The sequence below is a fragment of the Rhinopithecus roxellana genome, chromosome 11, assembly GCF_007565055.1.
Source record: "Rhinopithecus roxellana isolate Shanxi Qingling chromosome 11, ASM756505v1, whole genome shotgun sequence".
NCBI lineage: Eukaryota > Metazoa > Chordata > Mammalia > Primates > Cercopithecidae > Rhinopithecus > Rhinopithecus roxellana.
Window position 1 is genome coordinate 118,898,817 of NC_044559.1, and position 20,467 is coordinate 118,919,283.

At 35.7% G+C, this 20,467-nt stretch overlaps 1 protein-coding gene across 1 annotated transcript in view; it reads left to right on the plus strand.

Annotated features, from left to right (window-relative positions):
* MALRD1 (MAM and LDL receptor class A domain containing 1) overlaps positions 1 to 20,467 on the plus strand; it is a 706,902-nt gene that overhangs the window by 276,010 nt on the left and 410,425 nt on the right. Inside the window, exons 22-24 of the mRNA XM_030940611.1 lie at positions 6,246 to 6,402; positions 9,796 to 9,906; positions 13,618 to 13,831. Of these exons, the coding sequence (XP_030796471.1) occupies positions 6,246 to 6,402; positions 9,796 to 9,906; positions 13,618 to 13,831 (482 nt within the window). The remainder of the gene's footprint in view (positions 1 to 6,245; positions 6,403 to 9,795; positions 9,907 to 13,617; positions 13,832 to 20,467) is intronic.

The window sequence follows — 20,467 nt, forward strand, 5'->3', positions numbered from 1 at the left end:
TGCTTTTATCGTTTCTAAAACTGTGACCACTAGTCATGTACTTTCTCCATGGTCTCCAGATCTATTAGCCTTATTCTGTCTCTTCTTACCTTTTATGTTTGCCACAGTCTGGAACAATGATCAACTTTTTATGTATAATTTTATCTGAGTCTACAATTTTTGTCACACCCTTATTTTTTATTATACATGTGCTTTATTAATTTTAAATTCACTTAGTTATTTTACCTATTTTGAAGGTCTACTAGACCCTGTGTAGAAAACAAAATGGATGTGGTCCCTACGTAAAGCAATACATATATCAACATTTTGGGATATTTTATCCAGTTCTAGCTGGTAGGCATATAGTTAAATAAATATGTACATGTAATAACATACACAGACACACACGCACACAGTTGAACACCTGTCGTACCGCATGCTACAAAGAAGGCAATCAATAAATGTTATATTCATTTAATGTGATGCAAATGTTTTCTCCCATTGACTGGTTGGCTTTGTCATCATCATATTGATTTTTATGATAAACAGAAATCCTTATTTTGAATGCAGTCTCATTTTTTCAATATTTTCCTTTATGGTTAGTGATTTTTATATACTGTTGAAAACAAACTTTCTTATTCCCACATCATGAAGGTATTGTTATATAAGCTTTCATTCCAAGTATAATCTACCTGGAATTTGTTATTTTTGAATGCTGTGAAATACTGGTTAAGGTTCATTTTTACCTCTCATGGCTAACTAACTTATTCAGTTCATTTACAAAAAACGTTATTCTTCCCAAAACTACTTCACAAGAGCCACAGTTTTCATAAATCAGGTGTCCAAATACATGTGGATCTGTTTCAGGACTATTTCTTATAGTTCTCTGGATTGTTTGTTCTTGTTCTAATTCCACTCTGTCTTAATGTTTTAGCCCATTCAGGCTGCTATAACAAAAAAACCCATAAACAGACTTATAAATGAAGCACATTTATTTATCACAGTTTTGGAGGCCTGGAAGTCCAAGATCATGGTGCTGGCAGATTTGTTATCTGATGAGGACCTATTTCCTCCTTCATAGATGGTGCCTGCTTGCTGTTTCCTCTTGTGGTGGAAGGGACTAGCTAGCTCTCTGTGGTCTCCTTTATAAGAGCATTAATCTCATTAAGGTCACTTAATTGACTCCCTAAAGGCCCTACATCATACTAAGATGATCACCTTTGTATTTAGGAGTTCAACATGTGAATTTGGGGGAACACAAATGTTCAGACCATAGCACCTGATAACTCTATAATGAGTCTTTTTTTTTTCGTTTTTTAACTTAAAGCATTTATTGATTTAAAACATTTAATGCATTTGTAGACAAAAAATCTTAATTTTAAAGTTATTTTCTTTTGTAGTCACATATGAAATGGAATTTGTGAACTGCTAACCTGAGTTTTATAAAACTGCTTTTTTTTGTTTTTTGTTTTCAAATTTTACTTTAGGTTCTGGGATATATGTGCTGAACGTGCAGGTTGTTACATAGGTATACATGTGCCATGGTGGTTAGCTGCACCTATCAACCCATCATCTAGGTTTAAGCCCTGCATGCATTAGATATTTATCCTAATGCTCTCCCTCCCCTTGCCCCCTACCTCGACAGGCCCCGGTGTGTGATGTTCCCCTCCTTGTGTCAGTGTGTTCTCATTGTTCAGCTACCACTTATGAGTGAGAACATGCAGTGTTTGGTTTTCTGTTCCTGTGTTAGTTTACTGAGGATAATGGTTTCCAGCTTCATCCATGTCCCTGCAAAGGACATGAACATATTCTTTTTCATGGCCGCCTAGTATTCCATGGTGTATATGTGCCACATTTTTATCCAGTCTGTCATTGATAGGCATTTGGGTTGGTTCCAAGTCTTTACTATTGTAAATAGGGCTAAAATAAACGTATGTGTTCATGTGTCTTTATTGTAGAATGATTTATATTCCTTTGGGTAAAAACCCCAAAATGAGATTGCTTGATCAAATGGTATTCCTGGTTCTAGATCCTTGAGGAATCACCACACTGTCTTCTACAATGGTTAAGCTAATTTACACTCCCACCAACAGTGTAAAAGCGTTCCTATTTCGCCACATCCTCTCCAGCATCTGTTGTTTCCTGTCTTTTTAATGGTTACCATTCTAACTGGCGTGAGATGGTATCTCATTGTGGTCTTGATTTGCATTTCTTCAATTACCAGTGATAATGAGTTTTTTTTTCATATGTTTGTTGGCTGCATAAATGTCTTCTTTTGAGAAGTTTCTGTTCATATCCTTTGCCCACTTTTGATGGGGTTGTTTTTTTCTTGTAAATTTGTTTAAGTTCCTTGTAGATTTTGGATATTAGAACTTTGTCAGATGGATAGATTGCAAAAATTTTCTCCCATTCGCTAGATTGTCTGTTCACGGTGATAATAGTTTCTTTTGCTGTACAGAAGCTGTTTAGTTCAATTAGATCCCATTTGTCTATTTTGGCTTTAGTTGCCATTACTTTTGATGTTTTAGTCATGAAGTCTTTGCCCATGCCTGTGTCCTGAATGAGTCTTGATATCTGATTAAATCCTCCAACTCTGTTCTTCTCATGATAAAATTAGCTATTCCCATCTCCTTACATTTCTAAATGAAGCTTAAGATTAGTTTTCCAATTTCTGAAAAATAAAGTCTATCAGGAGTGTGTTGGGATTTCGTTGAATCTTTAAACCAATTTGTGAGGAATTGATATTTTTAAAACACTAAGTTTGATAATTCACACACGTGGTGTTGCTCTGGAGTCAGATTGCGTTGCCTCAGGCGGGGCAATGGGAATCATCTCTTCCCAACTCCTATTCTCACTGGGAGACAGAGATCCAAGTTATGTAGAGATTTGTAAGGCATATTAAATGTATATTTCAATTATTTCAAAACTATGTTTTTATTGATGCATGATAGATGTACGTAGCTCCAGAGTACATGTGATAATTTCATACATTCAACTAAATCATAAAGATCAAATCGGCGTACCTGGGATATTCATCACCTTAAATATTTGTCTTTTCTTTATGTTAGAAACATCGAAATGATTCCCTTCTAGCCACTTTGAAGTGTACAGTAGATTATTATAAACTATAGTCACCCTACTGATTTATCAAACACTAGGTCTTTTTCTTCCATTAAACAGTAATTTTGCACCCATTAATCAACTCCTCTTTATTCCTTCTTGCTCCCCCTTCCTGGTATCCTATGTCAATTAAAAAGACTTTAGCAGGTTTAAAGAAGTGCATTGGGGGACATGATTTAATCCAATATCCATTAAAAAATTATTCTAAGTGATGTGTGAAGAAGGAATAGAGTGAATCAACAGTATATGTGAAAGAACAATGAGATTTATTATTCTAAGCAAGAGGTAGTAAAAATGTGATGAAGTGATAGCATTAAAATTGGAGAGGAATGGACAATTCAAGCTACATCTCATAAGCAGAACTCAATTTCCTGGTGGACATTTAGATGTAGCACATTGAAATAATTTTCAATGAAGTATAATAAAATTATAATAATCCTGACATTTGCTTAAAGAAAGATTTGCAGGTTAAATAAATCATATGCATATGTATATAGGTATGTGCATGCAATTTTTTCTTGACTATTGCTTCTATATATCTGAATGTATAGGTATATCCATCTTTGTTCTGGGTATCCCTGTTATACTGGGATATTTAGCGTATTACATATAAGAAAGAAAGCTGGAAATGCTTTTTCTCTGAGACATAATTCAGACAAATATAAATGATAATTCTGCCTCTTAAAAATTAACTCATAACTCTGTGGTTTGCAGCACACTGAAGTTCTTATTTCATTAGGAAGAATGAATGATATAAACCTAACCACAAAGTACAACTACCTTTTTTTAATATATAAAATATGCCAGGTACTGTGTTAGATATTCCACATATTTTATTTATGATTCTTATTAACACCATACATAGAACTATCTCATTTTCTGAAATGAAGAAACTAAGATGTTTAGAGAATTTAAATAATCTGACCTAAATTGACCATCTAGTAAATGAGGAGGCCTGAGGCCAAACCCTGCTGTATCTTTTGCAGACAATTCTATTCCTAGAAACCTGAACAGCCACTGGCAAGACTTGCAAGACTGAGCACTCTCTAAATACATGGTGACTGAATGACTACTTCCACCTCTCTTTCCATCTGTTTGCTCTTCATAATTCCCCCAAAATGATAAAAATTTTCAAAATAAAATAGCTTTAATAAGAAGCAAATTTAAACTCTAGTTTCTGGCATCTATATTTAAATTAGAAAGTGGCAAGAAATCAAGTTAATCCAAAACAGAGTGCCAGAATACCCAAACTGTGTGGATCACTTCTTTATGCTTCAAAAAGCTGTATATAACCTAGAATGACTTTAATGTTTTATTCTCTTTTGAATTAATTTTCCAAGTAGGGTTATAAATTGTTTCTTTTATAGCAGAAAATATATTGATATTTAATCGTTTCCATCATTATTTTTCCTTTTTAATTTAGGCCTAGGAAAGGAAGGATATTCTTTAAAATTATGCACAAGGTTACTAAAATGTGTTGAAGTGAAACTGAGCTAAATCAATATAGAGAGAGTAAACTTGAATGGAAACCCTTTGAGACAGACCAGTTTCCTGTTTTTCATCCCCTACTTATTCACGTTTTTTCCTTCCTTTAATGTTTCTTCTAAAGGCAATCAGTGTTTTAAGGCTTCATTTTACTCACATTAAAATTAGCTCTAAAATGCTGATTAGAGTGTTAGTGGTATTATGTAAAAATATCAACCAAGTTATTACAGATTTGGTAGTTTTAGCGTTTGTCATAATTGTATACACATTGTGCCAATTGATATCATTGCAAGGACTATGGGTTCAAAACCAAAGTGGCAGAAGTATTATTTCTGATGAAGGTAATGGGCGATAATTATGCTATATAACACATTATACTTTTAGAAAAAAATATAAAGCAATAAAATATGGTTAGTGACAAACTATACTGTGTTTTGCAATATTCTTCCTCCTCCTCCTCCTCCTCCTCCTCCTCCTCCTCTTCTTCTTCTTCTTCTTCTTCTTCTCCTCCTCCTCCTCCTCCTCCTCCTCCTCCTCCTCCTCCTCCTTCTCCTCCTTCTCCTTCTGCTGCTTCTTCTGCTGCTTCTTCTGCTTCTTCTGCTTCTTCTGCTTCTTCTGCTTCTTCTTCTGCTTCTGCTTCTGCTTCTGCTTCTGTCTTCTTCTGCTTCTTCGCTGCTTCTTCTGCTTCTTCTGCTTCTTCTGCTTCTTCTGCTTCTTCTGCTTCTGCTTCTTCTGCTTCTGCTTCTGCTTCTGCTTCTTCTGCTTCTGCTTCTTCTGCTTCTTCTTCTGCTTCTGCTTCTTCTTCTGCTTCTTCTTCTGCTTCTTCTTCTGCTTCTTCTGCTTCTTCTTCTGCTGCTTCTTCTTCTTCGTCTTCTGCTGCTGCTGCTTCTTCTTCTTCTTTCTTCTTCTTCTTCTCCTTCTCCTTCTCCTTCTTCTCCTTCTCCTCCTTCTCCTTCTCCTTCTCCTTCTCCTCTCCTTCTCCTTCTCCTCTCCTCTCCCTCTCCCTCTCCTCTCCCTCTCCCTCTCCCTCTCCCTCTCCCTCTCCCTCTCCCTCTCCCTCTCCCTCTCCCTCTCCCCTCTCCCTCTCCCTCTCCCTCTCCCTCTCTCCCTCTCCCTCTCCCTCTCCCTCGTCCCTCTCCCTCTCCCTCGCCCTCTCCCGCTCCCTCTCCTCTCCCTCTCCCTCTCCTCTCCCTCTCCCTCTCCCTCTACCCTCTCCCTCTCCTCTCCTCTTCCTCTCCCTCTCCCTCTCCCTCTCCCTCTCCCTCTCCCTCTCCCTCTCCCTCTCCCTCTCCCTCTCCCTCTCCCTCTCCCTCTCCCTCTCCCTCTCCCTCTCCCTCTTCTGATGGAGTTTCACCTTGTTGCCCAGACGGGAGTACAATGACACAATCTCAGCTCATTGCAACCTGCACCTCCTGGGTTCAAGCTATTCTCCTGTCTCAGCCTCCTGAGTAGCTGGGATTATAGGCACACGCCACCACGCCCAGCTTGTTTTTTCGTATTTTTAGTAGAGACGGGGTTTCATCATGTTGGCTAGGTTGGTCTTGAACTCCTGACCACAGGTGATCCACCTGCCTCAACCTCCCAAATTGCTGGGATTGCAGGCATGAGCCATTGCACCTGGCCTCTTCTTCTTTTTATAATATGATAAATTCCTTTTCCAGAAATACCACAGATGGCTGGTACCTGTATGCTGACAGTTCTAATGGGAAATTTGGTGACACAGCTGACATTCTTACTCCTGTCATTTCATTCATGGGACCAAAATGTACCTTGGTGTTCTGGACACATATGAATGGGGCCACCGTTGGTTCTCTTCAGGTACTACTTAGGCAATCACATTTTCTGAATTTTCTCTGTAAAAGTTCATAGTGCATAATTTGGTATCATTAAAATATATTCTGTTAATAAGTGAAAATGGACAATTACCAACACTTCACTAGATTTGTAATGATATGATGGAGTAAAAACTTTAGCAGAATTGGACATGAATAGCTAATAAGTAATTTTTATTCTATTTAATTATGAATGTTGTCTCTATGCTGAGGTTACAGCTTCTGGGTAATACTATTTTACACTTGAAACATATGCATGTTTCAATATCAGTGTTCTGAGTATAACACATTCAAATAAATATATATACTTGGGTAATATCTGGATGTGTCTTCTTGTTGCCTTTGATGATAGTAGTACTACATTCTGCAATAGTGTTTTTCAAAATGTTTCTGTTAAAAAAAATTAAACTGTTTTAAACACATAAAATGTTTCAAGAATAGCACAGACAACTCCAATATATCCTTCACTCAGAGATCTTATTTTTTTTTAATGAGTTGTCCTGGTAATGTCCCCTATAGAAAAAAAAAATCCAGTATAGGATAATAGATTATACCAAGTTATTTCTTTCCACAGTCTTTCAAACAGGAATAATTCCTTATCTTCCCTAGGTTTTTATAAACTTGCTATTTTAAAAGCCAATAGCCATGTCATTTTGTAAAATGTCTCTTAGTTTAATTTTATTGTGTTAAGCTCTTTTTTCCCTATTATATAACTAACATAGTGTTATTTTTATTGCATCCCATTAGTTAGTGATTCTTATCAGCCCCATTACTTATGTGGTTTGTTATCAATAAATATTTTGCAAAGAGAAATCAATATGAATATTGAGTTCATCTCCATTTTACCCACAAATTTTTGCCTTCAGTGGTGGCTTTTTTTTTTTTTTTTTTTTTTGCCTGAATTAATTTTACAATGCTAATTGCCTAACTGTGATTTTCTAACTCCATTATTCTGTCCACATTTGTAGATTGGATTCATATTGAAAAAAATTCTCATGTCTCTATTTGTATGTTCATTTACTGTTCTATATCAATGTGGACTCATAAGTTTCTATTTTAGTCAACATAATAGTATTATTATTTATTTGGTCCTCAAATTGTCTCAGATTTGGAAATAAGAGTCCCTCTTAACCAACCTCCATGTCTCTCTAAAAAGGCCCATTGTTCTTTGAGCATATTCTTTCTTTTTGGCCAAGATGTTACAAACTTCACCTTCTTTTTATCCTGTCCAGTCTCTGGAATTAACTATTGTTTCAAGAAGTCCTGTATGTTTTTGTTCTGGGGGATCCAACACGTACAGGCCAGAGAGCAGTTCTGGAATATTAATTCAGAGCCCCAAGTCCTTTCTTCCCATACTGTATATTCCCTGGTAGAGAATAATGCATAAGGTTCATGAGTAATATGCGTAGACACATCAGTTATACTGAAGAAGCCAACTAAAATTTGGAGCATCTCCATTTATTCTGTTTCATAGCTTATGTGTTACTTTCCAGGAAACCTTGTCTGAAAATAAATCCACAAATTCCAGAATTGTATATACTGTGAGCAGTTCTAGAGTAGGGCTAGCTTGCTAGAAGCAATCTATTGATAAGGACTCTCCCCCTCTTAAATACTATTAGCTTGCCAAGAAATCTTGAGCATATTTGCAACAACATTAGACATGAGTTTCCTGCTTTTTCCCCAGTAGAGATACAGACTGTGACCAACTGCTAGGTCATTTATTTTCCAAAACGTTGATTGCAATATTAGTAGTAGGTGCTACCCCAACTCCTATTTTTTTTATTCTATGGTTTTCCTGGCTATTGTTATTCATTTTTCTAAAGAAACTTTAGACAAACGTAGTTTCTTTCAAAAATGTTTTTTTTTTTTTTATTGGAAACATTTATTGTTTTCATTCTGAAAACAGTTTAAAAGTATATTTGTGTGTATACGTGCATGGTTATGTTTAATAATCTAAAGGCATCCAAATGGTCTTCTGGATTGATGTTATCACTTATTGTTGTAAAGTGACTTTTTAAAAATGGTTTTAAGCAAAGCAATTACTACAACTTACTGTAAGATTTTTGTCAATAAAATGAGAATTATTTGTCTGGAATATTATGGGGTTAGGATTGATGATTTGAAATATACTTTCATTTTTTCAGTATAAAATTTGATATTGGTAGAATAACTTTTTAAAAAGGATTAAAATTTTGTAAGTATGGAATTACAAAATGAATAAAATGATATCTATGCCTGATTTTTTTGTGCATGGATAAATAACATTAAATGTTGCATTAGTACGTTTCTTGAACATGTTTTTTCTCAGCGCTCTGTATATGGTGTGTATATATAAAGAAGACTCGTTTACTATACATTTTTTTCAATGCCTTTCAAAATTGATTTTTAGTTATTGGTTAGAAACGATATTTTCTTGACCTTGATAGTGTTCCAAATTATTTTGAATTTTATAGACTGATAATTTAATGATAGTTTTGCTGGTAACACATTTTTTCGGTGACTCTGGAGACTCCAATTACATTTTTAAAATGTGAATTTCATTAAAAAAAACAGATAAATCATCGAAATTCATCTTCACTTTTAAAAGTCAGGACTTTCACAAATCTTTTATCTGAATAATCCTTTGGTTGTATAAGTTCTATTTTTAAAAAGTAGTGTTGTGAAATCATTTAATACACTATCTAATTCAGTTATTTTACAATCCAAAATTGTTCCACTCTCCTGTGAGCCTTAGTTACTCACTTCATGGCTCGTTTTGTATCATTCTAAAAGAAGAGCCATAATAGTTTGCTGAGAGTAATCTGGATTCTGCTTTATGGTGAGGATACCGTACTGATGAGAATATGTTGGTTTCACGGCTGTTGGGCAGGAAGCTCTTACTAGTGCAGCATAAATAGATGCTCACTCATCTCACCCATCTGTGCACTTACAATGAAATGAGCTGACATTGTAACATTACTGCCCCTCTGGAATCATCTAATGAGAAAGATCATTCTCAAAAGAGTGTCTTAGTAAGCAATTCCATACTTTCTCATTTGACCACAAGAATATTATATAATATATAAAACAGCAATTGTTACTGCCGCCAGATTTTTAAAAAGTTAATGTAGTTGAGTTCTTAATTAAATGGTGCCCAGATACCTTAGGACTTGACTGACAGATATTCATGCTCATCTTTATTGTACAAAGCTTGTGAGGTACCCTAGGGGCACAATGCTGTAGAAAACAAAGATATCTAATAAAAAAAATGTCTTAGCTCTTCTCTCCGGGACTTCATGTTGATATTGCAACTAAAAAGGAATCACTGGAAGAATTCTACATGTTTGCAATTTCTCGAAATAAAATACTTCAGTGCCGTTTAACTGATTTATCTCTGCAGGTACTCATCAAGAAAGATAATGTTACTTCTAAATTGTGGGCTCAAACTGGATGGCAAGGTGCACAGTGGAAGAGAGCAGAAGTGTTTTTAGGCATTCGTTCACATACACAGGTGTGTAATCCAGGTAGTTACGGCATGAGTGAGTTCTGCTGATTTTTTTTTTCATCCTCATTTATTTCCTTCCATACTCACAGTCTTCTTGCTCCTCATTCCCTTTTTGATGTGTTCTATGGATACGTAGACACGACACTTAACACTCCATGGGGCATTTTACATAAGGAATTGACAACTTCAGAATACTCTAATTTCTTCCAAGTAGATATTCGTACTTCTAGGAACATTTAATTTGAATAACAACCTTCCTTCACTCCCCAACCAGCCCCACACATATAAAGAACGTTTCACTCTGTTTTGCAAATATATTCTCAGAGCTTGTACAGCAATTAATTCTTTCAAACCCAATTTAAAAGATAGTCTTTGGAAAACATATTATATTGTTAAACCTTATTATAGGCAATAGATTCACCTAATTTAAAAATATTTTTGGGAGGCACAATATTGTGTAATGCTCTACTTGTCTTCATGGAATTTGTGATAATAGTAAGAGGATCAGACCTATACATATTAATAACTAAAGAAAAGTACTAGTACGCAGGTGAAAATGTTTAAATTGAAAATAAGCATATGCTGAAATGTTTGGCACAAAGCATATTTCTTATGGATTACCAAGAAAGCAAGGCCTCCATTGGCTGTTGTTTTATTGGGAATTTTCTTAGAAGATGAGGCTTAGCTCTGAAGATTTGTTAAAATTTGAATAGGCAGAGTGAGAACACAGAGCCATTTATGTACAGCATTTTCTTCTTAGTCTTAACTGCCTGGGTGTTAATTCCATGAATTTAGAGCCGTTTATCTCCAGATAGGATAAAATTCTTGTTGAATATTGCATTTTCACTCTTCCCTGTGCAGCTGGGGTAGTCAAGTTGGCTGTGAATGTTCAGATAAATACATCTACAACCATGTGCTTTCTCTGATAGATCAGCTCCTCCCAACTCCAATGGGAGTATACAGGCTTCCATTGTATAAAAGCATTGGTAAGGATTACAGCCAGTTTCTTGGAATGATAGGTGTAGTAAATCCTATGTATCTTTTTGCCTCTCTCTGGAATCCAGTTTTCTTATGAATCACTTGTAGATAATTTAGGATATGTATAAAAAGGAAGTTCAACTTGAGGCGGTGAAGACTGAATAGCAATTTCATAGCCTTGCACAATATGAAAGTTTTATTAGAGGGATCCCAACTGTTCCGCCTCTCAGGTCTTTAAACTGAGGCGAGAAGAAATCTCATCAAGAACATGTAGAAGGTTCTACTCTGCCACACTTGGGCTTCCACCCCAGGTGATGAAGTCTTAACTAGTTCTGTGCATGTAAAATATGTAAAATAGTTGTATAGTAAAGCCATGTTTGAAGTAATATTAAGAGGAATTTCAGCACATACAATCAATTATTAATTTAGCCATTCTGAATTTCTAATTTTTCACATATTGAGATTAAAGAGAAATATAGCCCTGATTTTTTGACTCTTAAAACTAAATACTAATGACTTGTGAATATTTGCTGTTTTATGTGTGATTTCTTCCATAAAATATTATTGAGCACTTACTACATGCAAAGCACATTGCCATGCACCATACACGAGAGAGACAGTGATGAGTTAGGCACACTCTTCACAATTCTGCCATTTCTTACAAGATTGTTCTCTTTAGTCTCACAAAGATGAGTGCCTCTAGCCCTTGAGGAAACATATAAAATATTTTTAGATATGGTATGCTGAACATCTCTGGGAAGTTTGTATAATTTTATTTGGGAACCCCCCCCAAATTAAAACAAAATATTTAATTATAATTTTTACTATTAGAGCAATCACGTATGTAGCACTTACCGAGTGCTACATACTGTTATATGAATTTTTAAAATATTTACTCATCTTGCTTTCACAATAACCTTGCAAGTTACATAGTATTATTATCTCCATATTATAAATTAGAATACAGAAATACCCAGATGTTAGGTCTTCTGTTCTAGTTATGTAACTACAAGTGGCAGAGGCTGACTGTAGACACGGTCAGGCCTTCCACCAGTCCACAGTGCAACTGCCATGCTACGTTGTCTACCAAATTTTACAAAAATAATTAACCCTGACTTTATTCTGTCTGGAAAAAAAAAGATACATTGTAGTTTCTCTCTTTTTTAAGAACAGTTAATCACATTCAGTGTTAAAGTCTAGGGAATCCCAGCCAACACTGTGTGAAACGTTGAGATATAAGTGATGATTTGATTATTTGAACAAGGCAAGCAACTGAGATTGGACCTATATGACAGAAGAAAAGCAAATTGATAGTGCAACACTCATTGCATTATCTGATTTCTTATTCACAGAGCATTACAGCATGTATTGAAATTTTAGATTATCCAGATAATAGAGTGTCTTTTTTATTTTGCATATCAATATTTTTCCATGGCTCGATTTCCCTTTTAAGAAAATCATAGTCCTTATTATACTTTTTGGTTTCATCTCTTTTTAATCACTTTCAAGCTTGTCATCTATTTTACTAATTGATTTTTTTTCTTTCCAAGCTCACCTGCTATGAAGAGCAGTCTATTCCTTTTATGTAAATTCACTATACAAACACAGTTATATTTTTCTTTTGATAATGTGAAAGGGATGATTTCAATTATTCCATCTTCTCATGTTAAGAGGATAGCACCTAGGTTCACACAACAGTATAAAGACCTGTCACATCTGAAGGGAAAAAAACTATAATTATTTATTTTAAGAAAAATAATCATCCAGAATTGGTCAAAAGACATTTCTAAATATGATAACAGTATTTTGTACAACATCACTAAAGTAAAACTGACCTTGTTAACTCACCTCTAATTGTTCTAAATTTATTTTGAAATATCTGAATATTTCTTATGTTAACATATACATACTTAGCTTGCAGAAAAACTTGATAAAAAGACTGAATTCATTTCACTGAAATATCCTAAACTACAGAATATGTGATGTTTTATGTAGTTATGAAACAGCGTTCATTTTTATTTCAAGCAATGGTATTGTTAACAAATTGATGATGGAATTTGTAAAACCATTAATGATTCCTGTTGCTATTCTTCATTCTTTCTGATTCTACTGAAGTCCACATATGTGGGAGATCGTTGTCAAACAATAGGACATGTGAAGATTCTGTTCATCACATATATGAATCAAAAGCAAATCAAAGTCATTTCAATTCCAAAGATGTGTCCAATTAAAAAAAAAATTCATGGTATTGAAGACTTATATTTTAGCTTTCAAATAGTAGGAATGGAGAGATCTGAGGAATGACAAGAATTGAGCAAAATAAGGAATCTACTTGTATCTTTTCACTCTTGGTACTTTATGTCATCCGATCGACCTACTGCTTTCCTGTGCAGCAATGCTCTGAAACAGGAGTAGGTCTTGTTTGACATCTGAGAGCTGGCAAAGGTAGTAGAGAGCTGGCAAAGGATCGGTGTCTCCTGCCAATTTTTTAGACCTATCTCCTAAAAATCTAGACATGAGCCAGTGGTGTTGCCACTCCCACATTCTTAGGTATTGAGGATGACCTAGGTCTTAAATGGTCCTTAAATTTCCTGGGTCATTTTCAACATAGGGACATTAAAAAAACAAGGCAAAACAAACAGTTTCAAGCTTGATGTGCTTGATAAATAGTGTTTGCCCAGGTTTTGAACTTCTTGACTGACAGTGTAACTGTAACTGGCTTTTTTTTTTTTTTTTTAGATTGTCTTCAGAGCCAAACGTGGTATCAGTTACATAGGAGATGTAGCAGTGGATGATATTTCCTTCCAAGATTGCTCCCCTTTGCTTAACCCAGAGAGAAAGTGTACTGCTCACGAATTCATGTGTGCTAATAAGCACTGCATTGCAAAGGACAAGCTTTGTGATTTTGTGAATGATTGTGCTGATAATTCAGATGAGACTACTTTAATTTGTCGTAAGTAAAAGGGTTTTGTTTTCTTACTTTTACCTTCAACTCCCACAGCCTTACTCAATATGCTGCGTTTATTGTTGAAACATGCAGAGTGTGTGTATCTCAACACCAGGGGAAGGTAAGGTGATTTAACTTGATACTTTCCTTCCTTTCTTTGAATAATTCATTTATAATCATAATTCATTTAAAACCAATTGATGGCTGTGTGTGTGTGTGTGTGTATGTGTGTATTAATTGGAGACAAATTGCAAAACAGGTGTCTTCAAAGAAAAACAGAATGGAACCAAGTAGTTTTCATATGAAAGTGTTTTTTTTTTTTTTTTTTCTTTTTGTGAGACGGAGTCTCACTCTGTTGCCAGGATGGAGTGCAGTGGCACGATATCAGTTCACTGCAACCTCTGCCTCCCGAGTTCAAGTGATTTTCCTGCCTTAGCCTCCCGATTAGTTGGGACTACAGGCACGCACCACCATGCCCAGCTATTTTTTTGTATTTTTAGTAGAGATCGGGTTTCACCATGTTGGCTGGGATGGTCTTGATCTCTTGACCTCACGGTCTGCCTGCCTTGGCTTCCCAAAGTGCTGGGATTACAGGCATGAGTCACTGAGCCCGGCCTGAAATAAAGTTTTTTTTTTGAAAAATTACAGGCAAAATTTTCATTAAAGACAATTCATACAGGGCTGGTGAGCCTACAGACTCTGATGCATTTCAGAGGATTGTCATTTCTCTGTGTATATTGTCAGATGTGATAGGTTGTTAAAAAAAAAAAAAATCAACACCCTGATAAATACCTGTATGCAAAATAGACATAGTGATCTCTCAAGGAGATACATATCAGCTGGGTGATATGGTTGAAAGAGATCAACTCATAATGAACATCATATATTAAAATATCCTTAGCTAAATGGGCCGTATGTACTCATTCTGCTAGGCCTGTAAAATTGTGCAACATAGTCCAATTGTGGCTTCGTTTAACTGCAAATGAGGTGAATATAAATTGTCAAAATGAAGGTTGACAAATTATGTCACCATTACCTTTAATAATTTCTGAACTAGAATATTGCAGTTTGATATTATTTGCTTCTTGGAACCAAAACTGAAATATCATGAACAACTTCAGCTCACATATACATAGAACTTTTAATGTTCAAAGCCTTTTTTATTTATTAATCTTCATTTGAACTTCAGAAGCCTTGAGAATTAGGTGGGAAAGATATTATTAGTACAGTCAGCAGATGAAGCTGTCAACAAGAGTGGCTTAGGTTTTGTCAAAATTCATAAAACTTGTACTGATAGAGTTGGTCCTAGAACAGAAGTATTTTTTAATTATTATTATACTTTAAGTTCTGAGACACACGTGCAGAACGTGCAGGTTTGTTACATAGGTTTACACATGCCATGGTTGTTTGCTGCACCCATCAACATTAGGTATGTCTCCTAATGCTATCCCTCCCCTAGCCCCCTAGCCGCTGACAGGCCCTGGTGTATGATGTTCCCCTCCCTGTGTCCATGTGTTCTCATTAGAACTCAAGTATTTTGATTTATGATCCAATGTTTTGCCCAAGCTACCATACCACTTCTTTTCAAAAAAATTATTTCAACTTTTATTTTAGAATCAGTGATACATGTGCAGGTTTCTTGTATATTGTGATGGTGAAATTTGGGGTATGATTAGTCTTGTCAGCCAGATGGCGAGTATAGGACACAATAGATTTTTAGCCCTTTCCTCCTCTCTCCCTCCCCACTCTAGTAGTCCCCAGTGCTTATTGCTCCCATGTGTATGTCCACATTTACCCAGTGTCGAGCATCCACTTATAAGTGAGAATATGCAGTGTTTGGTTTTCTGTTCCTGTGTTAATTCACTTAGAATTATGGCCTCCACCTGCATCCATGTTAGTGCGAAGGACTTGATTTCATTCTTTTTTTTATGACTGTGTAGTATTCCATGGTGTATACGTAACAGATTTTCTTTATTCAGTCCACCACTGATGGGCACCTGGATTGATTCCATGTTTTTGGTATTGTGATTCGTCCTGCGATGAACATAGGAATGCGTGTATCTTTTTGGGAGACAGATTTATTTTCCTTTGGTTATATACCCAATAATAAAATTGCTGGGTCAAATGGTAATTCTGCTTTGAGTTCTTTCAGAGTATTCAAACTCCCTTCCACAGTGGCTGAACTAATTTACATTCCCACCAGCAGTGTGTAAGCTTTACCTTTTCTCGGTAACCTCACCAACATCTGTTATTTTTTGACTTTTTAGTAATGGCCGTTTTGACTAATGTAAGATGGTATCTCACTGTGGTTTTGATTTGCATTTCTCTGATAATTAGTGATACAGAGCATTTCTTTCATATGTTTGTTGGCTGCTTGTTTGTCTTCTTTTAGAAAAGTGTCTGTTCATGGCCTTTGCCCACTTTTTAATGGGGTTGTTTTTGCTTGTTAAATTGACTAAATTCTTTATGGATTCATGAAGTGTGACCTTTGTTGTATGCATAGTCTGTGATATTTTCTCCTGTTTTGTAGGTTTTCTGTTTACTCTGTTGAGAGGTTTTTTTGTTGTTGTTGTTTGTTTGTTTTTTCTGTGCAGAACTCGTTAGTTTAATTAGATTCCACTTGTCAATTTTTGGTTTCATTTCAATTGCTTTTGATGATTTAGTCATAAATTCCTTGCCAAGGCTGTTGTGAAAAATTGAGTTTCCTTGGTTTTCTTCTAGAATTTCTATAGTTTTAGGTCTTGCCTTTTAAGTCTTTAATCCGTCCTGAGTTTATGTTTAGGTATGATAAAAGGTAGAGTTCCAGCTTCATTCTCCTGCATATACCCTACCACTTTTGTGTATAACTGAATCTTAAAAAAAAAAAACTTAATGTTTTTACCACAAAGAGATGAGAAGTGTTTGAGATATGATAAGTGTTAACTTTGATTTGATCAGTACTATAATATATACATATATTAAAACATTACACTGTACCCCATAAATATGACAATGACTGTATCGGTTGAAAACAAAACGTATTCTCTATAGACATAGATGGCCTTTTAAAATCACATGACTATATATTCCTTCAATTTTGGATTATTTATTATATACATTATTATATGAATAAGGAAAAATGCTACTCTGGAATTTTGTATTTGTTTATCTTTACCTTGTGTATATTTTCTGCTATTGTTTTAGTTATTTCTATATCAAATGCTTGTACATTTTCTTCATTGTCATTTTCACTTAAATATCACACAAACATGTAAGGTTAACAATTAGAGCACATATAATGCTTTTGAATTTTATTTGTAATGTCACCAGTGTATCTCTTTCCTAGAGATATAGTTTAGCATAATTTTTCAGAATTCAAAGTACCATTTTATTTCTGGCTAAATATTTCATGAGCTCTTTGTATTTAAGCTCTAAAGTTGTGCATATTTCTAGGAATTTCTCTCTGTATTAGGGAAAGTATGCTGATTTACCAAGGGAATCAGAAACATATTAAAAATGTACTGTCTTGGTAGTTCTTCTGTTTCAAACCTAAAGGCCAAAGTAATCATGAGCCTTTGGAGGATAAGCTGTACCAGAAGGTGCTTTTTGGTGAATGATTGCAAAATCTCTTGTTCTTTTTTTTTTAGATTTGAGTGGGCATATGCATACCAGTAATATTAGAGCAGGAAAGCTGAATTAGTTCCAAATAATGCACAGGAATAAAACTTTTTCAGCTGCTGGTACAAACAAAGAAATTAGAATAAACCTGATTTTGGCATTGGTTGCCATTACATTCTCTCTTTTAACATAGCATTGCTAATATTTTTTTGAAGTTCAACTGTGTTTCCAGTCTACTGGTCTTAAATATTTTGTTTTAGTTATAAAGTGGCTGGAATCTGCCATATGAATTATGAGTGGTATTATTATATTTATATGCTATAAACTTTGATGCCCTAATTAGACCCAGAAGAAGAGAAAGACAAAATTAAAAGAATCTCCATAGCAACTGATTTCAAAAGTTTGGCTGGCAACCAACCATGTATTTGGGTTTAAATTCCACAGTCTCCTTTCTTTGTTTTGTTTTGTTTTGAGAATGCTAAGTAAAGCTTGAACACATATCACAACTCTAAGAAGGCTTTGAAAATCTGATTAGGTAGAAATATACCATCTAGGAAGAGCAGAAAGAATGAAAGAAATCAACTCTTTTTAAAGATATAAGGCGTTTCATGGAGAAAAAAGTATTTTTTATTACTATACTTAAAGTTCTGGGGTACATGTGTAGAACATGCAGGTTTTGTTACACAGATATACACATGCCATGGTGATTTGCTGCACCCATCAACCTGTCATCTACATTAGGTATTTCTCCTAATGCTATCCCTCCCCTAGCCCCCCACCCCCCAACAGCCAATAATAGACAAACAGAGAGCCAAATCATGAGTGAACTCCCATTAACAATTGCTACAAAGAGAATAAAATACCTAGAAATCCTTTGTAATATAAACGTGTACATCCTGCTTTAATTATCTGTAGATCAATGTAGACTTTGAAAGCACAATCTATAAAAAAGTAATTTTAAAAAATAATCTGAGTAACACTTCTGTAATACAGGATGTAGTCAAAGTGACTTGTGTATCTAGGACTCTAAAATCTTATTTGAATATAATCATACCATTGATACAGAGACTTCTTTCAGAAACAACCATTTTATTAGTTTCCAAATACATTCTAATTAGCTTATTTACTGATGAGTCACAATTCAGAGTACTTCAGGCATTCTCAAAATGTTTTAATTTTGTGCTATGGTAAGGATGCAATGGAGTTGACCAGCATAGTCAGTGATCTATACCTAATGGGCATATGTAACGCAATTTACCAGGTTCAGATATATATGATTTGCAAGCACACACACAACATTTAGCAAGGAACAAAAAAGGGTTATAATTTTAAATGATATATTTTTAATTATATAATTTTAAATGATAAGGCAATGTCTAGGAAACTCCCATTGTTTAGGAGAAAGACACTTTGAATAGTCCATGTCCCCCTCCTAAATCACATTAAATTAAAAAATGTTTTGAAACAGAAATAACAACAATATTGCATGACATAAACTATGGGCATTTGCTAAGCCAGTAGATAAGGAAAAATATATATAATATAAAAAATAAATTATATTAGAAACCAATTAGGTAATAGCACAAATTAACGAAACAGAACACAAATCTAAGATGGAGGACTTCAGAAGACCAATAAAATTTTCAAAACCCTGCTAAGAATAAAGAAAAATAAAGAAAAAACTGTTTAATTAATATATATTTATTGGGCAGTTGCTATATGGCAAGCAATGTTTGAGACACCTAGTATACATCATTAAATGAAACAAAAAAATCATGTTCTTCTTGAGCATGTACTTTTGCGTTAAACAGAAAATATATATTTTGTGTGTATATATATTATACAAAATATATTGTATGTGTTTATTTGTATATATATTATACACAAACTTACACTTATGTATATGTAAGTAAACTTTCATACTTACATATGTGTATATAAACGTGTATTTGTACATGCTTACGTGTGTATATGTATATATGTACATGCTTACATATGTGTATATAAGTAAGTTACACAGCTTGATAAGTAATAGGTACATTCTTACCTATGTGTATGTAAAATTACACAGCTCATTAAGAGGTGATCAGTACTGTGATAAAAAGATAAAACATAAGAAATCATGGTAGATAAGAATTATAGAGTTTGGGGGGGTGGAGCAAGATGGCCGAATAGGAACAGCTCCAGTCTCCAACTCCCGGCGCGACCGACACAGAAGACCGGTGATTTCTGCAGTTTCAACTGAGGTACTGGGGTCATCTCACTGGGGAGTGCCGGACAGTCGGTGCTGGTCAGCTGCTGCAGCCCGACCAGCGAGAGCTGAAGCAGGGCGAGGCATTGCCTCACCTGGGAAGCGCAACGGGGAAGGGAATCCCTTTTCCTAGCCAGGGGAACTGAGACACACAACACCTGGAAAATCGGGTAATTCCCACCCCAATACTGCGCTTTAAGCAAACGGGCACACCAGGAGATTATACCCACACCTGGCTGAGAGGGTCCCACGGCCACGGAGCCTCCCTCATTGCTAGCACAGCAGACTGCGATCTAACGGAAACTGCAGCAGCGAGGGTGGGGGAGGGGCGCCCGCCATTGCTGAGGCTTAAGTAGGTAAACAAAGCCGCTGGGAAGCTCGAACTGGGTGGAGCTCACAGCAGCTCAAGGAAACCTGCCTGTCTCTGTAAACTCCACCTCTGGGGACAGGGCACAGCTAAAAAACAACAGGGGAAGCATCAGAGGCCTGTGCAGAACCGAACGATTCTGTCTGACAGCTTTGAAGAGAGCAGTGGATCTCCCAACACGGAGGCTGAGATCTGAGAACGGACAGACTGCCTGCTCAAGTGGGTCTCTGACCCCTGAGTAGCCTAACTGGGAGACATCCCCCACTAGGGGCAGTCTGACACCCCACACCTCACAGGGTGGAGTACACCCCTGAGAGGAAGCTTCCAAAGAAAGAATCAGACAGGTACACTCACTGTTCAGAAATATTCTATCTTCTGCAACCTCTGCTGCAGATACCCAGGCAAACAGGGTCTGGAGTGGACCTCA